At 54.2% G+C, this 17476-nt stretch overlaps 1 protein-coding gene and 1 non-coding gene across 3 annotated transcripts in view; one reads left to right on the top strand and one right to left on the bottom strand.

The window, feature by feature from the left end:
* Positions 1-1681: 1681 nt before the first annotated feature.
* On the bottom strand, positions 1682-1755 carry trnai-aau. Its single transcript has one exon. It is a non-coding gene; the product is annotated as a tRNA-Ile (tRNA).
* A 6762-nt stretch (positions 1756-8517) lies between these two features.
* Positions 8518-17476, top strand: part of xpo6 (exportin 6) — a 30206-nt gene continuing 21247 nt past the window's right edge. Inside the window, exons 1-3 of one of the 2 annotated variants that reach the window (XM_039774600.1) lie at positions 8518-9012; positions 16850-16940; positions 17287-17399. In XM_039774600.1, the coding sequence (XP_039630534.1) occupies positions 9010-9012; positions 16850-16940; positions 17287-17399 (207 nt within the window). In that variant the 5' untranslated portion in view covers positions 8518-9009. The remainder of the gene's footprint in view (positions 9013-16849; positions 16941-17286; positions 17400-17476) is intronic. The other variant, XM_039774598.1, reaches the window with a different exon arrangement.

Here is a 17476-nt window from a genome sequence, read left to right on the forward strand (position 1 = left end):
TGGGGGCGTTCCGTGATATGAAGGGCGTTCCGTGTCTAAATTCCTAGGTATTGCAGGCTGCCGCCAGACCCTTCTCGTATTTTTAGGTCCACGGTATAACTTTGTAGTAAAAACTGTTCTTTCTTTGCAACACATTCCATCAGAAGGGTACGTTTAGCCATAACCAGAAATTCAAGTAGTGTAATAAATATGCCAATCAATAAACCATTAGAAAGTACTGGGAGGGTCAAAGCCCAGTAGCCTCCACATCACATTTACATCAGCGAAGTAACGACAGCCAACAGCAAACACGTGCCGTTAAATCAAACACATTAAAAACAAGTCAATGCTGGCGCCTTCTCTGGTGCGGAAGTGACGTTTGCTTTTGCGGCGTCTGGTGTCCTAAAATGTGTGCCAGCTTATCGAATACAACCCACCAGAAATCCCCTCCAAAACCCTTCAGCACGCTGGTTAGGGAGAGTTTGTTCACTTAGTTTAAGTTTGATTCCCGACTTTTCAAAGGTATTCGGGTCACCAGGCACAATATGGGAAAGGGGGCGTGTCCTTATGCAAATATCGCGCTTTACATTTTCCGGTTGTCTGCCTTCGCTATTTATTTAACAGTTTTATTCGGTGACATCAACCGATTTTTTCAGTGTAATTGTAATACATCAGTAAACGGTATTTAGCATATTTTGATGGTTTTTACAGAACTTGGCTGTAACAAAAGAATGAAACGTATTGTCTAAGATACACAGGTAACTTCAGTGGAACGGAAGGGGACTTTACTTTATTTCAAAAAAGGTCTTTTACTTTTCACCAGTTCCAGTATTTTTACCGTTACATTAACTGACATTGTTTACAGTGTACTTCACAAGGTGGGCACCAGGATGCTCTCTACAAAGGGGGGCACTTGGGCTCATTTGGATATTTAATCAAAGCTGGCTTTATATTCTCAGGTGGCAGGCACCCTAACACTGTCGACATCTCAAAGACACTGCTGGAATGATAAGATAAATATTACAAAGAGATAAAACGAGAAGGAAAGAGTAATCCATGAAAACGATCAGCTTGGGACGTCCGCAATGGCGATGATCACGAAACTCTCGGACTCTCCTCGCTTTGTTTTACGGCTCTGAAGTTTCTGCCAGGCAGCTGCTCTTCTCCTTCTCGTGACTTGGGGGGGCGACGAGCCCCTCGACCCCAATAAGCTTCTCCTCGTCCCGCGCAGTCTAGTGTGCGTCAATGGCCACCAGATGGCGCTACAACGTTACAAAAAGAGCTGACTGGTCCCAATACGGGGGCTCCAACTGTGTCCCCTCCAAGCGACTTTACACTTTATTTCAGCTTAAGCACATGGCGACGCTTTCCCGCCGTCTGTTTTCCTTTGTTCGCAATCTACAAATAAAAAGCAAGTAACACGGGAGATGCGCGTTAACGTTAACCGGCGCGTTCATTCCTGCTCCCCTTGGCACACGACTGTCGTTAAGGGAGAGCCCCCTGTGGTTGGAGGCGGACCCCCGGCCGCCGAGTGCCCTCTGTACGCCGGTGGACCGGGAGAGATCACAGGGGGGCCGAGCCAACAGCCACCTCGTGGGTTTGAAGTGGAAGCCCCCTAGTCACGTGCTATTGGCGAGGAACGGGGGGGCTGCGCTGCCTATGCGGCCTTTTGTCGTTCATTTTTATTTAAAAAGTTCTGTCGTGGCCCGTACGGGGATCGAACCCGCGACCTTGGCGTTATTAGCACCACGCTCTAACCAACTGAGCTAACCGGCCGGTGGTCTCCCTGCAGCAGCTGCCGCCTTCCCGAAGCCCACGGCGAGGCACACAGCGCCCCCCGTCTGTACGTTAGATTCGAGTGGTCCTTCACCGGGTGGCGTTGCAGCTCTGTCTGTCACTCTCCGGTCCTTCAATGTCGTGTTTGTGCCCCCTTATGTGAGCACCAAGTCAGATACCCCGGACCAACAGGGGCATTGAGAGGGTCCTGGTTTGTCCCCCGTGGGGTTTATTACAATAAATAGACACACATGTGACAAATGTCCCCCACTTGTTGTCCTAATCTAATGTTGGCATAAATGAAACTGGCAAGTCCTCCAATCACCACACCATCTTTGTTAAAGTAGCCAATTACAGCAAAGTAATTAACATGTAGCCCCCCTGTGCCCCCCCACAGATCTGATGTGGCGCTTGTTATGCCCGGCCTTACCTTTCTCCTCAGGACAAGACTGGGTGGAGATCTGGAACACTTGCAGATGTCTTTGCCAATGTGGCCGCCCCTCGATGCCAGTCAACTTGGCCTATGCCTGCTGGGGGTCCTGTGCCAGTGCAGCAGATATGATTTTTGGTGAGACAAACAACCCAGCGGTGATGCCAAACATACCCGAGGTCACACACGCTGCCATTTCAGGTGAATCGACTCACGCAGACCCTCGGGCTGAGCCTGCAAGTGAAACGCCATTCCTGATGTGACACCGCGAGTGACGTCACTCGTACCACAATGGGACACGTGGCGCCTCTGAGCCGAGTCAGGTGACCGGCGGGTCTCGACGTCCAGACCAGGCCTTGAGCTGAGCCCTTGTCTTTGGCACTGTGAGGACTTCAGGACTCGTGTGTGTGTGTGTGTTTGGTCTTTTAATTCCCTTTTTCTATGACATTTGCGTTCTTCATCGTATCTGAATATGACAATTTGTGACAAGCAGCGCAGAAGGCCAGCGTCACCCTCTCATAAATACGTCACCGGCACTTTAAAAACTTGAAAGGACCAACAAAACGAATCCCACCAAGTAAGCAAACCCTCCACTCAGACTGTCAGAGTCCAGCGCCGGGCATTCACCCCAGGGGCACATCTGCCCGCGCCAGTCACAATCAGGGGCGCCGGGAGTGCAGCTCAACAAACAAACTGACCGCGGGTCCACAAGCCTGGTACCGAGTTTGATCCGTCGTATCCTCACTTATTGGTTTCCATTTGAATGTTGTGTTGAAATTCCGAGCTCAGGACGTCCTGCCCTTGGGGTTAAAGTCCTCGGGCAACCCACCGCTCCGAACTCTGGCACGGCTTTAAAATCTTTTATAGACCCAATTTCACGCACGACAGGGTCCACCAAGTGGCATCAGGCAGGAACGAGATGTTGTGCATGTCGAGAGTACGGACCACCTGAGTTTGTCATGTGCCTGGCAGGCTGGGTACCTAAGAAAGGGCAGAGCAGGTGGCACTGACATCTTCTACGAGTCTGTGATGGCCAGTGTGGTGGGCAGAGCTGGCAGCCAAGCTAATTAAAAGGGCAGACTCGATTATGGGACGCACTGTGGACCCCTGGTGGTGGCAGAGTGTCAGTGACACCGAGGACCTTTAGCCAATGACGTGTGTCAAGAAACGCCTTGGGGGTCCTTTATGGCTCTGGTGGGACGCCTTTAGAGTGCCTCGCTGGACCGCCGCCCTTTGTCTCTTTAGCAATTCCTGACATTTATTTATTTATTTGTTTGTTTGTTTGTTAAAAAGTGAATTTTCACATCTGGGACAAATCAGGTCCTCCCTGTCTGTCTCCCTAGTAACGGATCTCGGAATGAGCCCCCGATTCTAACGGGCGAGTCTGTGCCTGCTGAAGGCCTTTTATGGGAATTCCTTAGAAGTAAACGGAGGTCCACATGAAGGCCTCAGTGGCGTTTTAACTGGAAACCCCCGGAACAACAAGCCCCCACATTCCCCATGACGACTTGAACCCTTTATAGCGCCCCTTTCTGGTACAATTTCTTTCTTCTGGACAATTCTCTCTCTCTCTTGCTGCATCGTCGTGCACAGTGGGGTCCTCGGACCCCCTCTCCTTCTGCACACTTGAAGACGTCACTCTCCCCTCATGACAAAGTCACCGCCATCATTTACGCACAATCGTTAAGTATTCAGATCCTGTGTCCAGAATGGGACTGCAGACCACCTGTGCCAAGCTGAACTGATGGCCCACGGGGTCTCGCCATTCACACACGTCAGGGCAACAAGCAGGCCAGGAGGTCCGAGGAACTCTCTGTAGGCCTCAAGTTGTGCCAAGGCTCAGGTCAGGACAAGCTGCGAGTGTTCAGGGGGCGCAGTGGCCTCAACGATTTGGACCACTAGGACTCGTCCCTGAGCTGGTCACCTGACTAAACTCGAGTAACTGGGCATGAAGGGCCTCGGTCAGGGAGGTGACCAAAAACCCAACGGTCACTCGTAGAGAACCTCGGGACTCCTCTGTGAGAAGCACCGCCATCTCAGGGGCGCGTCATCAATCAGGTGGTTATGGGAGACCCTCGCTGTCCTACGGGGGGTTTGCCAAACGACATTTAGAGGACTTTGAGAGCCGAGAGGAACGATTCTCTGGCCCGATGAGACAGAAATGCAACTCCAAGCACGGAGTCTACAGAGTCAAGAGTGGGCACTCCTTGTCACCTGCCTGTCACCACCCTGTGCTGAAGTACTGAGGAGGGGACAGGGACAGAGACAGAGAGACAGACCTGAACTGAGGGAGGATGACATAGATAGATAGATAGATGTGAAAGGTGCTATATAATAGATAGATAGATAGATAGGCGCTATATAGATAGATACTTTATTAATCCCAAGGGGAAATTCACCCACTCCAGCAGCAGCATACTGATAATAACAATATTAAATATCAGAGTGATAACAATGCAGGTATAACAGACAATAACTTTAATGTATAATAATGACGTTTACCCCCCGAGTCGCATAGTGTGGGGTCTCCTCAGTCTGTCAGTGGAGCAGGATGGTAACAGCAGTCTGTCGCTGAATCTCCTCCGTCTGTCAGTCTGTCTCTGAAGCTGCTCCTCTGTCTCCAGATGATCCTCTTCAGTGGATTCTCCATGATTGACAGCAGTCTGCTCAGTGCCCGTCGCTCTGCCACAGATGTCAGACTGCCCAGCTCAATGCCCACAGTAGAGCCTGCCTTCCTCACCAGTTTGTCCCTCTTCTTTATGCTGCCTCCCCAGCACACCACCACATAGAAGAGGGCGCTCACCACAACCGTCTGATAGAACATCTGCAGCATCTTATTACAGATGTTAAAGGATGCCAACCTTCTAAGTCAGTATAGTCAGCTCTGCCCTCTCTGTCCTCTCTTTCACAGATCATCAGTGTTGGCAGTCCAGTCCAGTTTGTCATCCAGCTGCACTCCCAGGTATTTATAGGTCTGCACCCTCTGCACAGTCACCTCTGATGATCACGGGGTCCATGAGGGGCCTGAGCCTCCTAAAGTCCACCACTAGCTCCTTGGTCTTGCTGGTGTTCAGGTGTAAGTGGTTTGAGTCGCACCATTTGACAAAGTCCTTGATTAGGTCCCTGTACTCCTCCTCCTGCCCACTCCTGATGCAGCCCACCATAGTAGTGTCGTCACGTGGCAGGACTCAGAGTCGTATTGGAAGTCCTATATATGTTGGCTGAACAGGACCAGAGAAAGTCCAGTCCCCTGTGGTGCCCCTGTATTGCTGACCACAATGTCAGACCTGCAGTTCCCGAGACGCACATACTGAGGTCTGTCTGTAAGATCGTCCACGATCCACCGATGCCACCAGGTGTGAATCTACTGCCATCTCTGTCAGCTTGTCCCTGAGGAGCAGAGGTTGGATGGTGTTGAAGGTGCTAGTGAAGTCCAGAAACAGAATTCTTACAGCACCACTGCCTCTGTCCAAGTGGGAGAGGGATCAGTGGATCATGTAGATGATGGCATCCTCCGCTCCCACCTTCTCCTGGTATGCCAACCGCAGAGGGTTGAGGGCGTGGTGGACCTGTGGCCTCAGGTGGTGAAGCAGCAGCTGCTCCATGGTCTTCATCACATGTGACGTCAGAGTGATGGGCCGGAAGTCATTCAGCTCACCAGGACGTGACACCTTTGGGACAGGAGTGATACAAGATGTTCTCCAAAGCCTCAGGACTCTCCCCTGTTCCAGGCTCAGGTTGAAGATGTGCTGTAGAGGACTCCCCAGCTCCAACACACAGACCTTCAGCAGTCATGGCGATACACCATCTGGTCCCGCTGCTTTACTGGCATGAAGTCTCCTCAGCTCTCTGCTCACCTGGGCTGCTGTAACTGTGGGTGGGGATGTCTCACCTATGCTGGTATCAGCAGAAGGATGTGTGGAGGGTGCAGTACTGAGGTGAGAGTGGGTTAGGGTGGTCAAACCTGTTGAAGAAGTTGTTCATTGGGTTTGCTCTCTCCACGTCTGTCTCGATGGTGGCACCCTGCTTCAAGCTGCAGCCGGTGATGATCTTCATCCCATCCCACACTTCCTTCATGCTGTTATTCTACAACTTCTGCTCCAGCTTTCTCCTGTACTGCTCCTTCACCGCCCTGAGCTGGACTCGGAGTTCCTTCTACACGCCTTTAAGAGACCTTTTCTTCCTCGATGTCACTTGTAATCCATGGCTTGTTGTTAGCATAGCAGCATACTGGTCTTACTGGAACTACAATGTCCATCCAGAAGTTGATGTAGTGAGTAGTGCAGTCACCAACCTCCTCCATGTTCTCACTATGTGACCCCTCAGGATATCCCAGTCCGGGGACCACTTCCTGAATGACGTGTGGCTGTCAGTCGCTCCCTCACTCTTGGTTCGTAGTGAGGCTGAAGCAGGACCAGGGCGGCTGAACACAGAGAGGCCCTTGAAGGTGACCTCCTCAGAAGGGGGCTTATGGTTCAGTGACCCAAACAATGCTGGAGTGATTTCAGGACACGTCCCTGAGTGGCCCACTCCAAGGCCAGACTTAAATGAGTGCGTGTGGAAGGACCTGCAGATGACGATTACGGACATTTCCCATCCACCAGACAGAATGGCATAAACTGCCCAAAGCGTGCGGAGTCCTTCCCACGGAGCTTCTCCAAAGAACTCTGAAAACTTCGAGGGATGACACTTACCTTTGGGACTTTCAGCACATCGGAAACGCTTTGTGAACACACTGTGGGTGAGCGGAGTGCCCGGTGAGTGGAGTGCCCTGACGGCCATTACATGCCAGCTGTGCCCTTTTCAGAACCAAGCTGCAACACGCCGAAGGCCCAAATCCAATGGCAATGCACTGCGCGTGTTTTGTTGGAGCTGCACGGTGCTTTGCGCCGGCCCGCCGCCGGGGGGGACAGACGGGACTCTGGTCGGGGGCCCCTCCACGCTTGACTTTTATTATGCTGATGTTGTGCGCGTAGAAAAATATTCGGGCGATTATTCAAGTTACACGTAACAGAAACGTGAAATCATTTAGCTTACAACAATGCAAGCGAGTGTTTTAATAGCCGTACGCGCCACGCAAGTCGATATCGTGCTCGTGTCGTGTGAGGCACGCTAGTCAAAGTCGAAGGAGAGCCGACGTCGAGTGCCATGTTTGTTGTGCAGGGTACGTGGATAATGGATGGACTTCGTCGCTGTGATTGGACACTCCCGTTTCACACTCACAGGCAGCAGCCATATTGTTGTGCACTATCGTGGATGTTGACGTCGCCGTAGTTTGGTAATTCATTCGCTGGGGTGTTTATTGGTGCTTTTACAGCAGTGACGAGTGTGCGTTGGTTTTGGGTGAATCACCCGGATATTCTGAAAACGTTGATACACCAGGTTATCATAGTGATTGTACACCACGCAGATAACCCTAAGCGCGAGCGAGCGAGTGTATATTAATTAAAACGTTCAGATGTTACTCCCGTTCACTGCATTGGTAGAATTGTACCGCTACACGTTAGATAAGACATAGGCCGGCCCATCTCATTAACGTGTCGTTTCAATTCCGCTACGAGCTTCCGTCAGCACTGGCTTTCCTTCTCGCAGTCAAACTCCGATGTGCGAGAAGGATGAACTCATCAAGTATGGTACTCATAAATGCAGCATTGACACTGTCGGATAAACTACATTTCGATCATTTTGTATACGTATCTGAAGGGCTTGGCACGTGGGGGCCCACACATACCCAGCTGTCCGAGGCCCAAAGATAAGTGGCGGCGGGCCTGCTTTGCGGTTCACGACACATACAAACGAACAGCTTTGCCTGGCGGTGGCCATCTCTTCATTGTCTGCCCTCATCTGAGCACCAGCAGCTCGGTTACTTATGGACGTTACCTTGACGAATTCGTCGCGTACTCCTTTTGTGTTGATTCAGTTACACGTCCGTCGGTCCACCGACCTCGCGCTTTTTATTCTCATTAAAATGGCAAGAGTTACAAACTACGACAAGGGGCATTCGAGACAAGCAGAACGTGACCCAGTTAAATGCCAACGCGTTTACCCGCATCCTACTTAAATGACTTTTTCTGACTGGGTTCCTGCTTATTTCTGGTGTAACGAACGTCAACATTAACAACGAGCTCCTCGGGCGCCCCTCCGCTCAGCTCCTCAAGTCCTGCCGGGCAGTGCCGGCCGCCGCTCCGTTCAAACGCCTGGGCGCTGCTCACACTGCGCATGTCCTCTCGCGAAGCCGCAGTGCGCGCGATGCCATTGGGCGCGTGGCGCTACGTCACTGGCTGCAGCCGGTTTCATCCGCCCTGGAGTAGTGGCGCTGCTGCGGCGCGGAGCTGCGCTTCACTTCCGGCGGGCGGGGCGGCACAGAGCGGAAGCGCTGAGGCCTTGGCTTTAGAAGGCCTGTGGTTGTTTCTGCCGCTGCGGCTGCAGTTTTAGCAAACGGGAGAGAATAACTTAAAGTTCCGCGTTTATTGCTTTGTTTTCGGACTTTTATTGGAAGAAGAGCGGGTGTAGTCGGCAGGCGTTTCATGCTCGAAGGTTTTGGTTTTCTTTACGAGCGGACGATTTGAGTTTGTGTTTTTTTTCCAGGCTTTATTGGAAACACGCCGCTGGTACGCCTGCCCGGATAACTGTTCGAGCCGTGCAGCGGCCACATCCCCGTTACGGACGCTGGCAGGCTGGCACGCACGGACGAAGGTGCCTCTTTTATGAGTGGTTTTCACATTTTTCAGTCCAAGCTGAGAAGCGGAGCATGAGCCTTCCTCGCAGGCGTCAACCTGCCAAGTTCAAGAGCGGCTACTGAAGAAGGGCGAGCACCGCGGGGCATGGTGAGTGTTTCTGCTCCGCGTCTTCGTCACCTCCGAGGCCGAACTTGGTTCCCCGCAGCCACCACACCCACTGGAGCAGGGCAGCAGCCCTCGTGTGCCGCGGTCGGCGCTCCGCGACTTCCCATCGTCGGCCGACTTGCTCACGTCCAGGCTTTTGCAGCTTTCTTTACCCTCCTCCTCCTCCTCCGGCACACCGCTAGGTGTGTTCAGGTGCTGCGCCGGGTGCCTTATGGTAGGACGAGGTGTGGAAGGCGCTATAAAAGATGGAGGCGCAAAGCCCAGAGTTTCCCCTTCCAGCCCTTCTCGATGCCAGTTAGCTTTGTGTCATTTGCTGAGTTAACAGATCGCCTGCTGGGTACTCGACAGGACTTGGTGAAGTGGGGCTGTCGCACTTGGCAGTTTCTGCAGGTGAGGGCCATTGGCTCAGGTGGCATTATTGTCACCTACATCTCATTTCGTGGCCCGTCACTCTTGCTGAACTGCGTATGATGTACTTCTCTATTTGAATGTCAGACGAAGGCCCTGGCGCAGGTGAGTACTCTGAAAACTGCCCACCCCAGTCCAGCTGAGAGCGACACGGCTGTGCCGAGCTGCCATTTTGGTGGTCCAGCGCTAGCTTCTGGACTTGGAGCAGTCCATGTGGGCATTCAAGGCTTTGTGTGATCAACAGCAGGGCATTGCCAGGCAGAATATACACAATCTGATTACATAAAACTTTGTTGAGCGCAGGGAGGAATTTCTCTACATAAAGTGTAAAAACCTTCAGTTTGGGATGTCGGGAGGAGTCTGCCAGATGGCATCTCTTCTGCCCGCTGCCCCAGATGCACTTGTTGGCACACTGGAGGAAGAAGCCTGGGGCTAAAAGTGCTTCAAGGGGGCACCTCCTGGAAAGGGGGTTGTTTTGTAATGGCACCCAAGCCTCTCTTCTCCAACTGCCCCCATTGTGCCCACCCCTATGATGGCAGCTTTCCCAGAAGACCACCCCACAGTGGCTACCACAGACTGGTAAACCTCCTCCAGCAGCTCTTGTACTGTCGGACCAGGCCAGGCTGCTGTTTATGTGGACCCCCGGGCACTAATCGTGATAGCCTTGAGAATGACGCGCTGGCACTGTGGCACGTCTTAAACGGTGGCGTAGGGCAGTCTGTGAAAGTTGTGTGGTAGGTAAGGATGGTGACTGACTGGGCAGACCCATCTAGTCATTGAGAAAATGAGGTTGGCATACTGCAAGGTCTGTCTGCATGCCCGCCCATTGTGTCATTGGGTTTATTTGACTTTTCCCCCAAAGTATTTAAACCATAAAGAAACGCAGCTGTGCCATCGCTGCCCACCACGTGTTCTCTTACCAGGGATGAGACGTTCACAGGGCACCAATCCGGGGAGATGCCAGGTCACCCTGTTGTTTTGCAAGGTATGCCCCCGTATGACAGGCCCAGGGTTGGTACCTAGCTAGAGGGGGCTTTTGAGCCATGCAGCAGGAGGGTCACCTTCGTGTCGTTTCAAGAGGCAGAATGGCGAGGCGTGTGTGTGTCTGTCTGTCTGTCCATCCGTCCTCAATCGATTGATTATTCGTCGGCCTTGCCCGTCGTTTCCATCGCGGATGTGCTTCTGTCTTCAGCCAGTCTGGAGCTTTTGACTAATAAACCGTTTAATGCCAGCTGCTTGCTGGAGGTCAAGTGGCATGCACACCTGGCATCTCTGGTGATCACCTCGTGACGTGACTTCAAGGCGTTGTGCCAGCCCAGCTCGGGTGGACGTCCCCGATGCCCTGCTGTAGGACCCCCATGATTGCAATAGGACCCCTTCTCTGTCCGCGTGCCGACCCCTTACTCTTGGCATCAGGGTAGTATGGACCAGCCAGTTATGCAGTCGTGAAAGGGGCGTCCTTACCCCCCGTTGGTGAGCCCCTGCCCATGGCGCCTGTGCGAGCCCCCTTGGACGTTAATGTGAGTCGCCCCAATGGCGAGATCCTGAAGGGCACTTGTGACATCGAGAAGGCCTGGCCCAGACCCCCGAGGTCTAAAGTGTTAAAGCGACAGAAGACGGGACCCTTCACCGGACTGGGCCACTTGACTGCCAGCCCAGAGGTCAATGGCGGTGTGCCAGCTGGGCATCGGTGACACTCCTGACTCGCGGGACTCATGGTGCTATTGCTGCTTGGGCAGGTTTGGCCATCTGTGAGTGGTGCCAAGGTGGGTGGGCCGCATTTGTCACTTGGTGAGTTTGCCTGCCCGGCTGAGCTGCTGTTGCTCCTTACAGTTGACCAGAGCAGGTCCAGCAGAGCAGAGTGGCACAAACTGACCTGTGGCATAGGGGGCATCCAGTGAAAGTGCCACTTCAGTACCACTTGGTGTTTGTCAGTGCAGATGGCGTGACGGTGTGGCCTTGTTAACTCTGTCACTTGGAGGTTCTCTGCTGCGGGTGACATTTTAGTTGGTGACACAAAGTGTCTGTGAAGGGGCCACCAGCTCACTCCGAGATCATAAGAAGGCGCAGGCCTAGAAAGGAAGGGGGGCAGCAACACGGTGAAGTGAGGGTCCGTAACGTGTGCCCTTACAAATCGGCACCAGTGCTCCTTGTTACCTGCTGAGCCAGCCAGCGGGTGTTGTGGGCTTCTCGTCATCTGACAGGATGGCACCACGCCACTCCTGATCACATGGTGCCATCTTTTGTTTTGTGTTCCGTTTGATAGTCGGACCCCTGCGGTCACACAGGCTGCACTTGCTCGTGTGTTTGGTGTCATTGCCCAGAGACCCCCATAACACCCAATACGGGAGTGGGCATGTGACATTGGCAGCCTTGTGTGTCACCCATCTGTCACGTGGAGGTGTCAGCCCACCGTTGGTCAAGAATACGTTAAGGTGTGTGTGTGACCCGTTGATGTGCACCCACACACTCTTAAACCCCCCTGGCACACACTCACAATGGTACATCTTGGCAGCATAAAAACTCTGTGAATGCCAGCTGTGACAGAAATGAGGCAGGCCCAGTGGATGCCCGTCTGTTTGCCTCCTTGAAGACCCCCATTTCAGTGTTTTGTAGAGTCGTGTGTGTGAGACCTTATTGGCCCTCTGAGTAGACCACCATCATCCCCAACCCGATGACTCCATTTTGTGCCACTGGCTTTGCCAGCAAGATGGACGTGGTGAGTGCGGCTTATCTTCTTCATTCACTTTTGTGTTTGGGTCTCGCAGTGACGCACCCAAAATATGCCCATTCGCCAGTCAGCTGGCATGGCAATGCTGCTCTTGGTGACGATGGTCACTGTCCTGCCCTCCTCGTTTGTGTCTCTGGCGCTGAATGAGGCGGTCAGTGTGGGGGCACAGCCAGCTTGTCCAGCCTGCTGCCCCCAGTGTTCTGGTCTGGACACTGTGTCACACACTTCTAAATGTCCTGTCCTTTGGGTCCCCTCTCCCTCTTCGTTGTGTTGGATCTCGTGGAGCTTTAGTTGTGCTGGGTGCCCATCTGTTTGGTTACAGAGCTGCTTCTTGTGGCCCGAGGCCAGAGAGGACACACAGGGGTACCGAGAGGCACCTGGCCAGATTTGTAGCCCACCTAACGCCATGTGTTCAGAGGGTATTAAATGGATCCGTTTGCGCCCATCAGTGGTGGACCCACAGTGCCAATGTAAAGTGATTTGGGCAGCTCGTCCCATTCCTCCTGGCAGGGCCCCGTTAGGTTGGGTGGTTGGCGTGTGGACCCACCGATGTACTCCATGGCCTTGAAGTCTGCGCCACTCGAAGGTCACTCCAGCCGTGGCCCGGTCTGAGGTGCTGGTAATGGTCACGCCGGGCCGGTCGTCCTGCAGGACTCCTTTGTGTTTGGCTGCGTCCCCACGGACCGGTCATCTCCTGTCCCCCTGGCCGTGCTTCACTTCGGCTTGGCATTCAGCAGGTGGTGGGCAGGACTTGGCGCTCAGAGTTCTGCCCAGTGAGTTCCTCGTCCTCCTAGTGTCACTCCTAACTGACCGAGTGCTGCCGTGATGGCCGTCTTAGCCGAGGACTTCTGAAGGCTCGTTTGGAGTCCGCGTTGGGTGGTCCTTCATATCCCTGACCAAGGGGCTGATTACTCCGGTTGGCCAGTGTCACTGTGGTCCTCTGAGCCCTCAGGTGGTTTGACCCCCTTGCCCTGACCTGTGCCTCACCACGGAGATTTGCAGCAAGACCCTTAGACTTCTGTACGCAGGACCACCTAAATATTTTAGACCCCGTCTGAGACCACTTCCCTGCTCTTCGGCGCCAGCCACCAGTGTAGCGGTTGGCGTCTGCCATGACGGGTGACGTCACATCTGCCCACGGCACTTGGTGTGTTGTTTGGGCCGGAGGTTCACAGGTCGCTCGTCGTATTTATGACGAAGTCACTGCCAGCTACGCCTGGTGACGCCCGAAGACCACCGAGTGTCTCGTCTGACTTTTCAGTCATTTCGTTGGCATCTCGGTGGACGTGCTATAAAGTCAAACAAGTGTGCCAAGTGTCTTGGAGAGCTCGGCTGGCACTTGTCAGTCCTAATCAAACAAAATGGGCGGGGGGTTCAGGCACACGTCGACACGTCCAGGCTGTGGCGCCATCACTGCAGGCGAGCCCCCCGGGTAAGGGCACAGGTATAAGCAGGAGGAATGGAGACTGGCAGAACAGAAGCACCAGGAGGACGCAGCCGTACAGCCTGGTACAGCAGAGAGCGCCAGTCTCCCGACGTGGCCTGCGGAGTCGAGTGAGACCACCCTGTACTGTGCAGCCTCGCCACGGGGCCATTCGGCTGGCGTGTGGTGGCCGATCTTCATTTGTCAAACGAGGAGAAAATTCCAGGCCTGTAGGTGGCAGTAAGAGGAGGGCAGACCCCCTGGGATCGGACCACCAATGGAACGTGCAGACAGACTGGCCTTTGAAGTCGCTAGCATTCTGAGTGGTCCATTGTGAAGACGTTGGCATTGAATGTCAGATTTGGCATGATGCTGTACCTTCTGTGCCAGGGCACCTCTGTGGCTGAACTTGCTGCGTGTTTTAATGTCGCAAGACCCCTTTAAATTCCCAGTCCCCCTCCTGCTTTCTCCACTCTGTCCGGCGTTGTCATGTTGAGACCGTTGTTCGTAGTACCCACAATGCCATGGTAAAGAGCTGTCGACGTTCCTCGGGCCCGGTGGTCTCGGTCCTACCCAGCTTCCTTTCATCCTCCCTCAGGACGAGGAGCTCCTCTGATGTGGCGAAGGTGGTAGGGACTGCAGTGCCGCCAAGCCAATGTTTCCCGCCATGTTCTCCGAAAGGCAGCAGAGGCGAGTTGGAGCTCGGGGGGCATTGCCAGCAGCGTCACTTCAGCCGAGTTTGCAGATTCATTGGGGAGTTTCTAGTAACGAGCCGGGCGGCCGAGCGTCACGTTAAAACATTTGAGTGCCACCGGCGTGACATTGGTGTGAGACGTTGGAGTGGCGAGGCGGGTTGTGGGCGCGATTCCTGTGCTTGGGGCACTTTGTTGTTTCAGTTTGAGGCCCTGATTTTTGAGGACGTTTGTTTCAAGTGGCAGTTGCACCCCTCAGTAACAGATTTGCTGCCCACCCCCCCGGCTGGTCGGTAGACCTCCACTTCCTTCGTGGATGGTTTGCTTCAGTCCCAGCTCACTTAGGTGACGGCTGTGGCTGCCGTGCCAGTGGAAATGCCCACCTTCAGCTGAAGCCCACCATGCCCGTGACCAACTTTGCTAAGGTCACCAGAGTAAAACCCTGAAGTCCCAGTGGGCAGTGCCGAGTGGCCATCGAGGCACAAGGGCGTTGGGCGTCATATGCTTTACTGTGCTGCTATGGCACTGAATGGGCACACTTGCAGGTTCCAGGGCTCTGCTCTGTGTGACCCTGAAATGACGCACATTGAAGTACGCCGTCGTCACAGCCGTAGTGACCTTACACCTTGTGGCACGTGACGGTCATTTCTTGGCATGTCCATTCGCTGCAGAATGTGGTCCGGTGTGACAGCAGGTGGCATGGCAGCACTTGCGGGCTCAAGGAGAGGTACAAACACTCAGACTTCTGCCAAGGGTGGCACTGCGGAGGGTTGGCCCACCAGGTGCCCAAACATTTGCACACACTGCATTGCACGTGATGGTTTGAGTTTCCAATGCAAGTCGTGAGTGACACGCTCAAGCTTGGGCCCCCTAGAGGTGGTCTTGGGCCAGCGTGTCACCGCCTGACTTCCTGTCATTGACTTCGTTTAGGTAACTTCATTTAGAGTGCTGCAGTGTGACAATCAAGTTGTGACGTCCCCGAGTGTGTGAGAGCCACAAGGGACAAAGAAAAGCGAGCGTCTGTGCCACCCAAGTGGGCTGTGCTGCCAAGTCACAGAATGAAATAATTCAGTTTTAATAATTGTTGAATTATATAGCGCCTTACGCAGTGAGTGGTGGAGTCACTTCAACCACCACTGATGTGCAGCATTCATGCCACGGCAGCCATTTTGCGGCAATGTGCTCGCCACACGTGAGCTGGTAGGTGGTGAAGGGGGGAGAGAGAGAGAGAGAGAGCGAGCCAGCCAGCCAGCCAGCCAATCAGAGACCAGGGTGGCACCTGAGCCTGGACCTCCGGGTACACCTTACACTCGGTTTAGCGTCTCGTCCAAAGGATGGCACCACTTTTACTGCTCTGTGCAACCCCAAGTCTAGTACCACAGGGCAGGCGCCCCCTGCTGGCCCTGCTTTTTTCCTGCTTGTTCTCCCATCCGGTGCCCAATGAATGACCTGCTCAAGTGCCTGTGCTGTGCCTGTGGGCACCGGTGGCGTCGGGCAGCATGAACGTGTATGAGGCACTCGAGTGATCCACCATCTGATGTGCCCAGTCTCTGACCCCGGCATCTATGTCGTCTCTGCTGCTGTTAATAGGCGGTGGTCCTGAACGCTCCAAAGGCTTTCCTGCCCCCGGCCCCTAGGAATGGAGTGTGGTGGGCGGCAGGCGGGCACGCTGCCGCATGCCCCTGCTTGAGTGAGAGGAGTGTGCAGACGGGGGCCCCGAGGGCCTTCGTTAAAGTTCCTGAGTCGGCTCAGACGTCCGGCGTGCGCGTTGCGAGTCTCGGGTGGGCTGTCGGCCCTGTGGCTCGTGTTTGACTCCTAAAGCTCTGTGTGCGGTGGCGGGCGTCATGCCATTCCACCCCCTGGCCCCGTCATTGTAGGAGGGCACCGGACTTTACACTGGCATTACAAATCTTTGCTCACGATTGTCATTTTTTCCTCGGAGCTCTGAGACGCAGGGCAGTGCTGTTAGGTGATGAGGAGTGCGGCCCACCGGACTCCCTGACCTCGCCGCTGATTGGCACGGGTGACGTAAGTGAGCCAATTCAGTGGCCTGGTCTGTGTTTTATGGCCCCTTTACTTACAAGCCATCCGTGCCATCGCAGAGTGCAAATACCGAAGGCGCCAGGACTTGTTAGGGCCAGGAATGCAGTCCTGATGTGCCCCCCCAACCCACCAGCCACCACCATGAATGTGACTTGAGGGGTTTGCCTGACACAACGCGCCAGGGCAGCAGATGGACTTGACTCTCCAAGGGGGCCTTGATGTTGATAACCCTGGAAATTACAAAGTGGCACCTACATTGTCACCTTTTCTGTCATCTGGGTGGGGGGTTTGGGGGGGCTTTACCTGTTTGAACCCCAAGCCCAACGTGCCGAGTGGCATCAAAGAACAAATCCCTGGCTGTTTGTTTAGCGCCCAGAAAACCGAGAAATGTTGGGGGCATCCCTGCCCTCTGCTGCTTCGGTGCCACTGTGGTCGGTGGGCAGCAGACGGCTCATGCTTCACCTGTGAAGGTGTTCTTAAGGGCAGCAGGGTCACTAACGCTCTTCACCGGTGTCTCCCTAGGCTTCCGAGGAGGCCTCGTTGCGGGCTTTGGAGAGCCTGATGACGGAGTTCTTCCACAGCTGCACCACAAACCAGCGCAAGAGAGAGATCGGTAAGTCCCCGTTAGCGGGTGGCACTGCTCGCTGTGCCCAGGTCTAGCCGAGGGGGTCACGTGGGCCCCCCCTGCTGAGAGTGCAGTCAGAGATTTTGTGGCTCTAATGAGGCCTCATCTGAGCTCTGAGGGGCGCCAGGTGAGGAGGCGTCGGCCAAGCACAGTGACATGGTGACGTGTGGTTTGTCACTTGGAAGGCGCCTTACCAAGCCGGTGTCGTCCTCGACTCTGAAGACGCTGCCTGAGCCCCCCAGTAAACTCGTCGGCGGGTCACTTGACGTGAGTGTCTCTCTGCCTTGCAGTCTTCAGCCCTAATGTGTCCCTGATGTGTCCCTCTTTTCTCCAGAGGAGCTCTTGAACAACTTCGCCCAGCAGATCGGAGCCTGGAGGTTCTGCCTGTACTTCCTGTCCAACACGCACAACGAGTACGTCATGATGTACAGCTTGACGGTGTTTGAGGTAAGGGGGTCCGGGGAGTTGGCACAGAAGGGCCGTTGTTGGGACGTGGCAGCCACGAGGTGTTGGCGTGCCGTATG

Source organism: Polypterus senegalus, chromosome 13 (genome assembly GCF_016835505.1).
Source record: "Polypterus senegalus isolate Bchr_013 chromosome 13, ASM1683550v1, whole genome shotgun sequence".
NCBI classification, from domain to species: Eukaryota; Metazoa; Chordata; class Cladistia; order Polypteriformes; family Polypteridae; genus Polypterus; species Polypterus senegalus.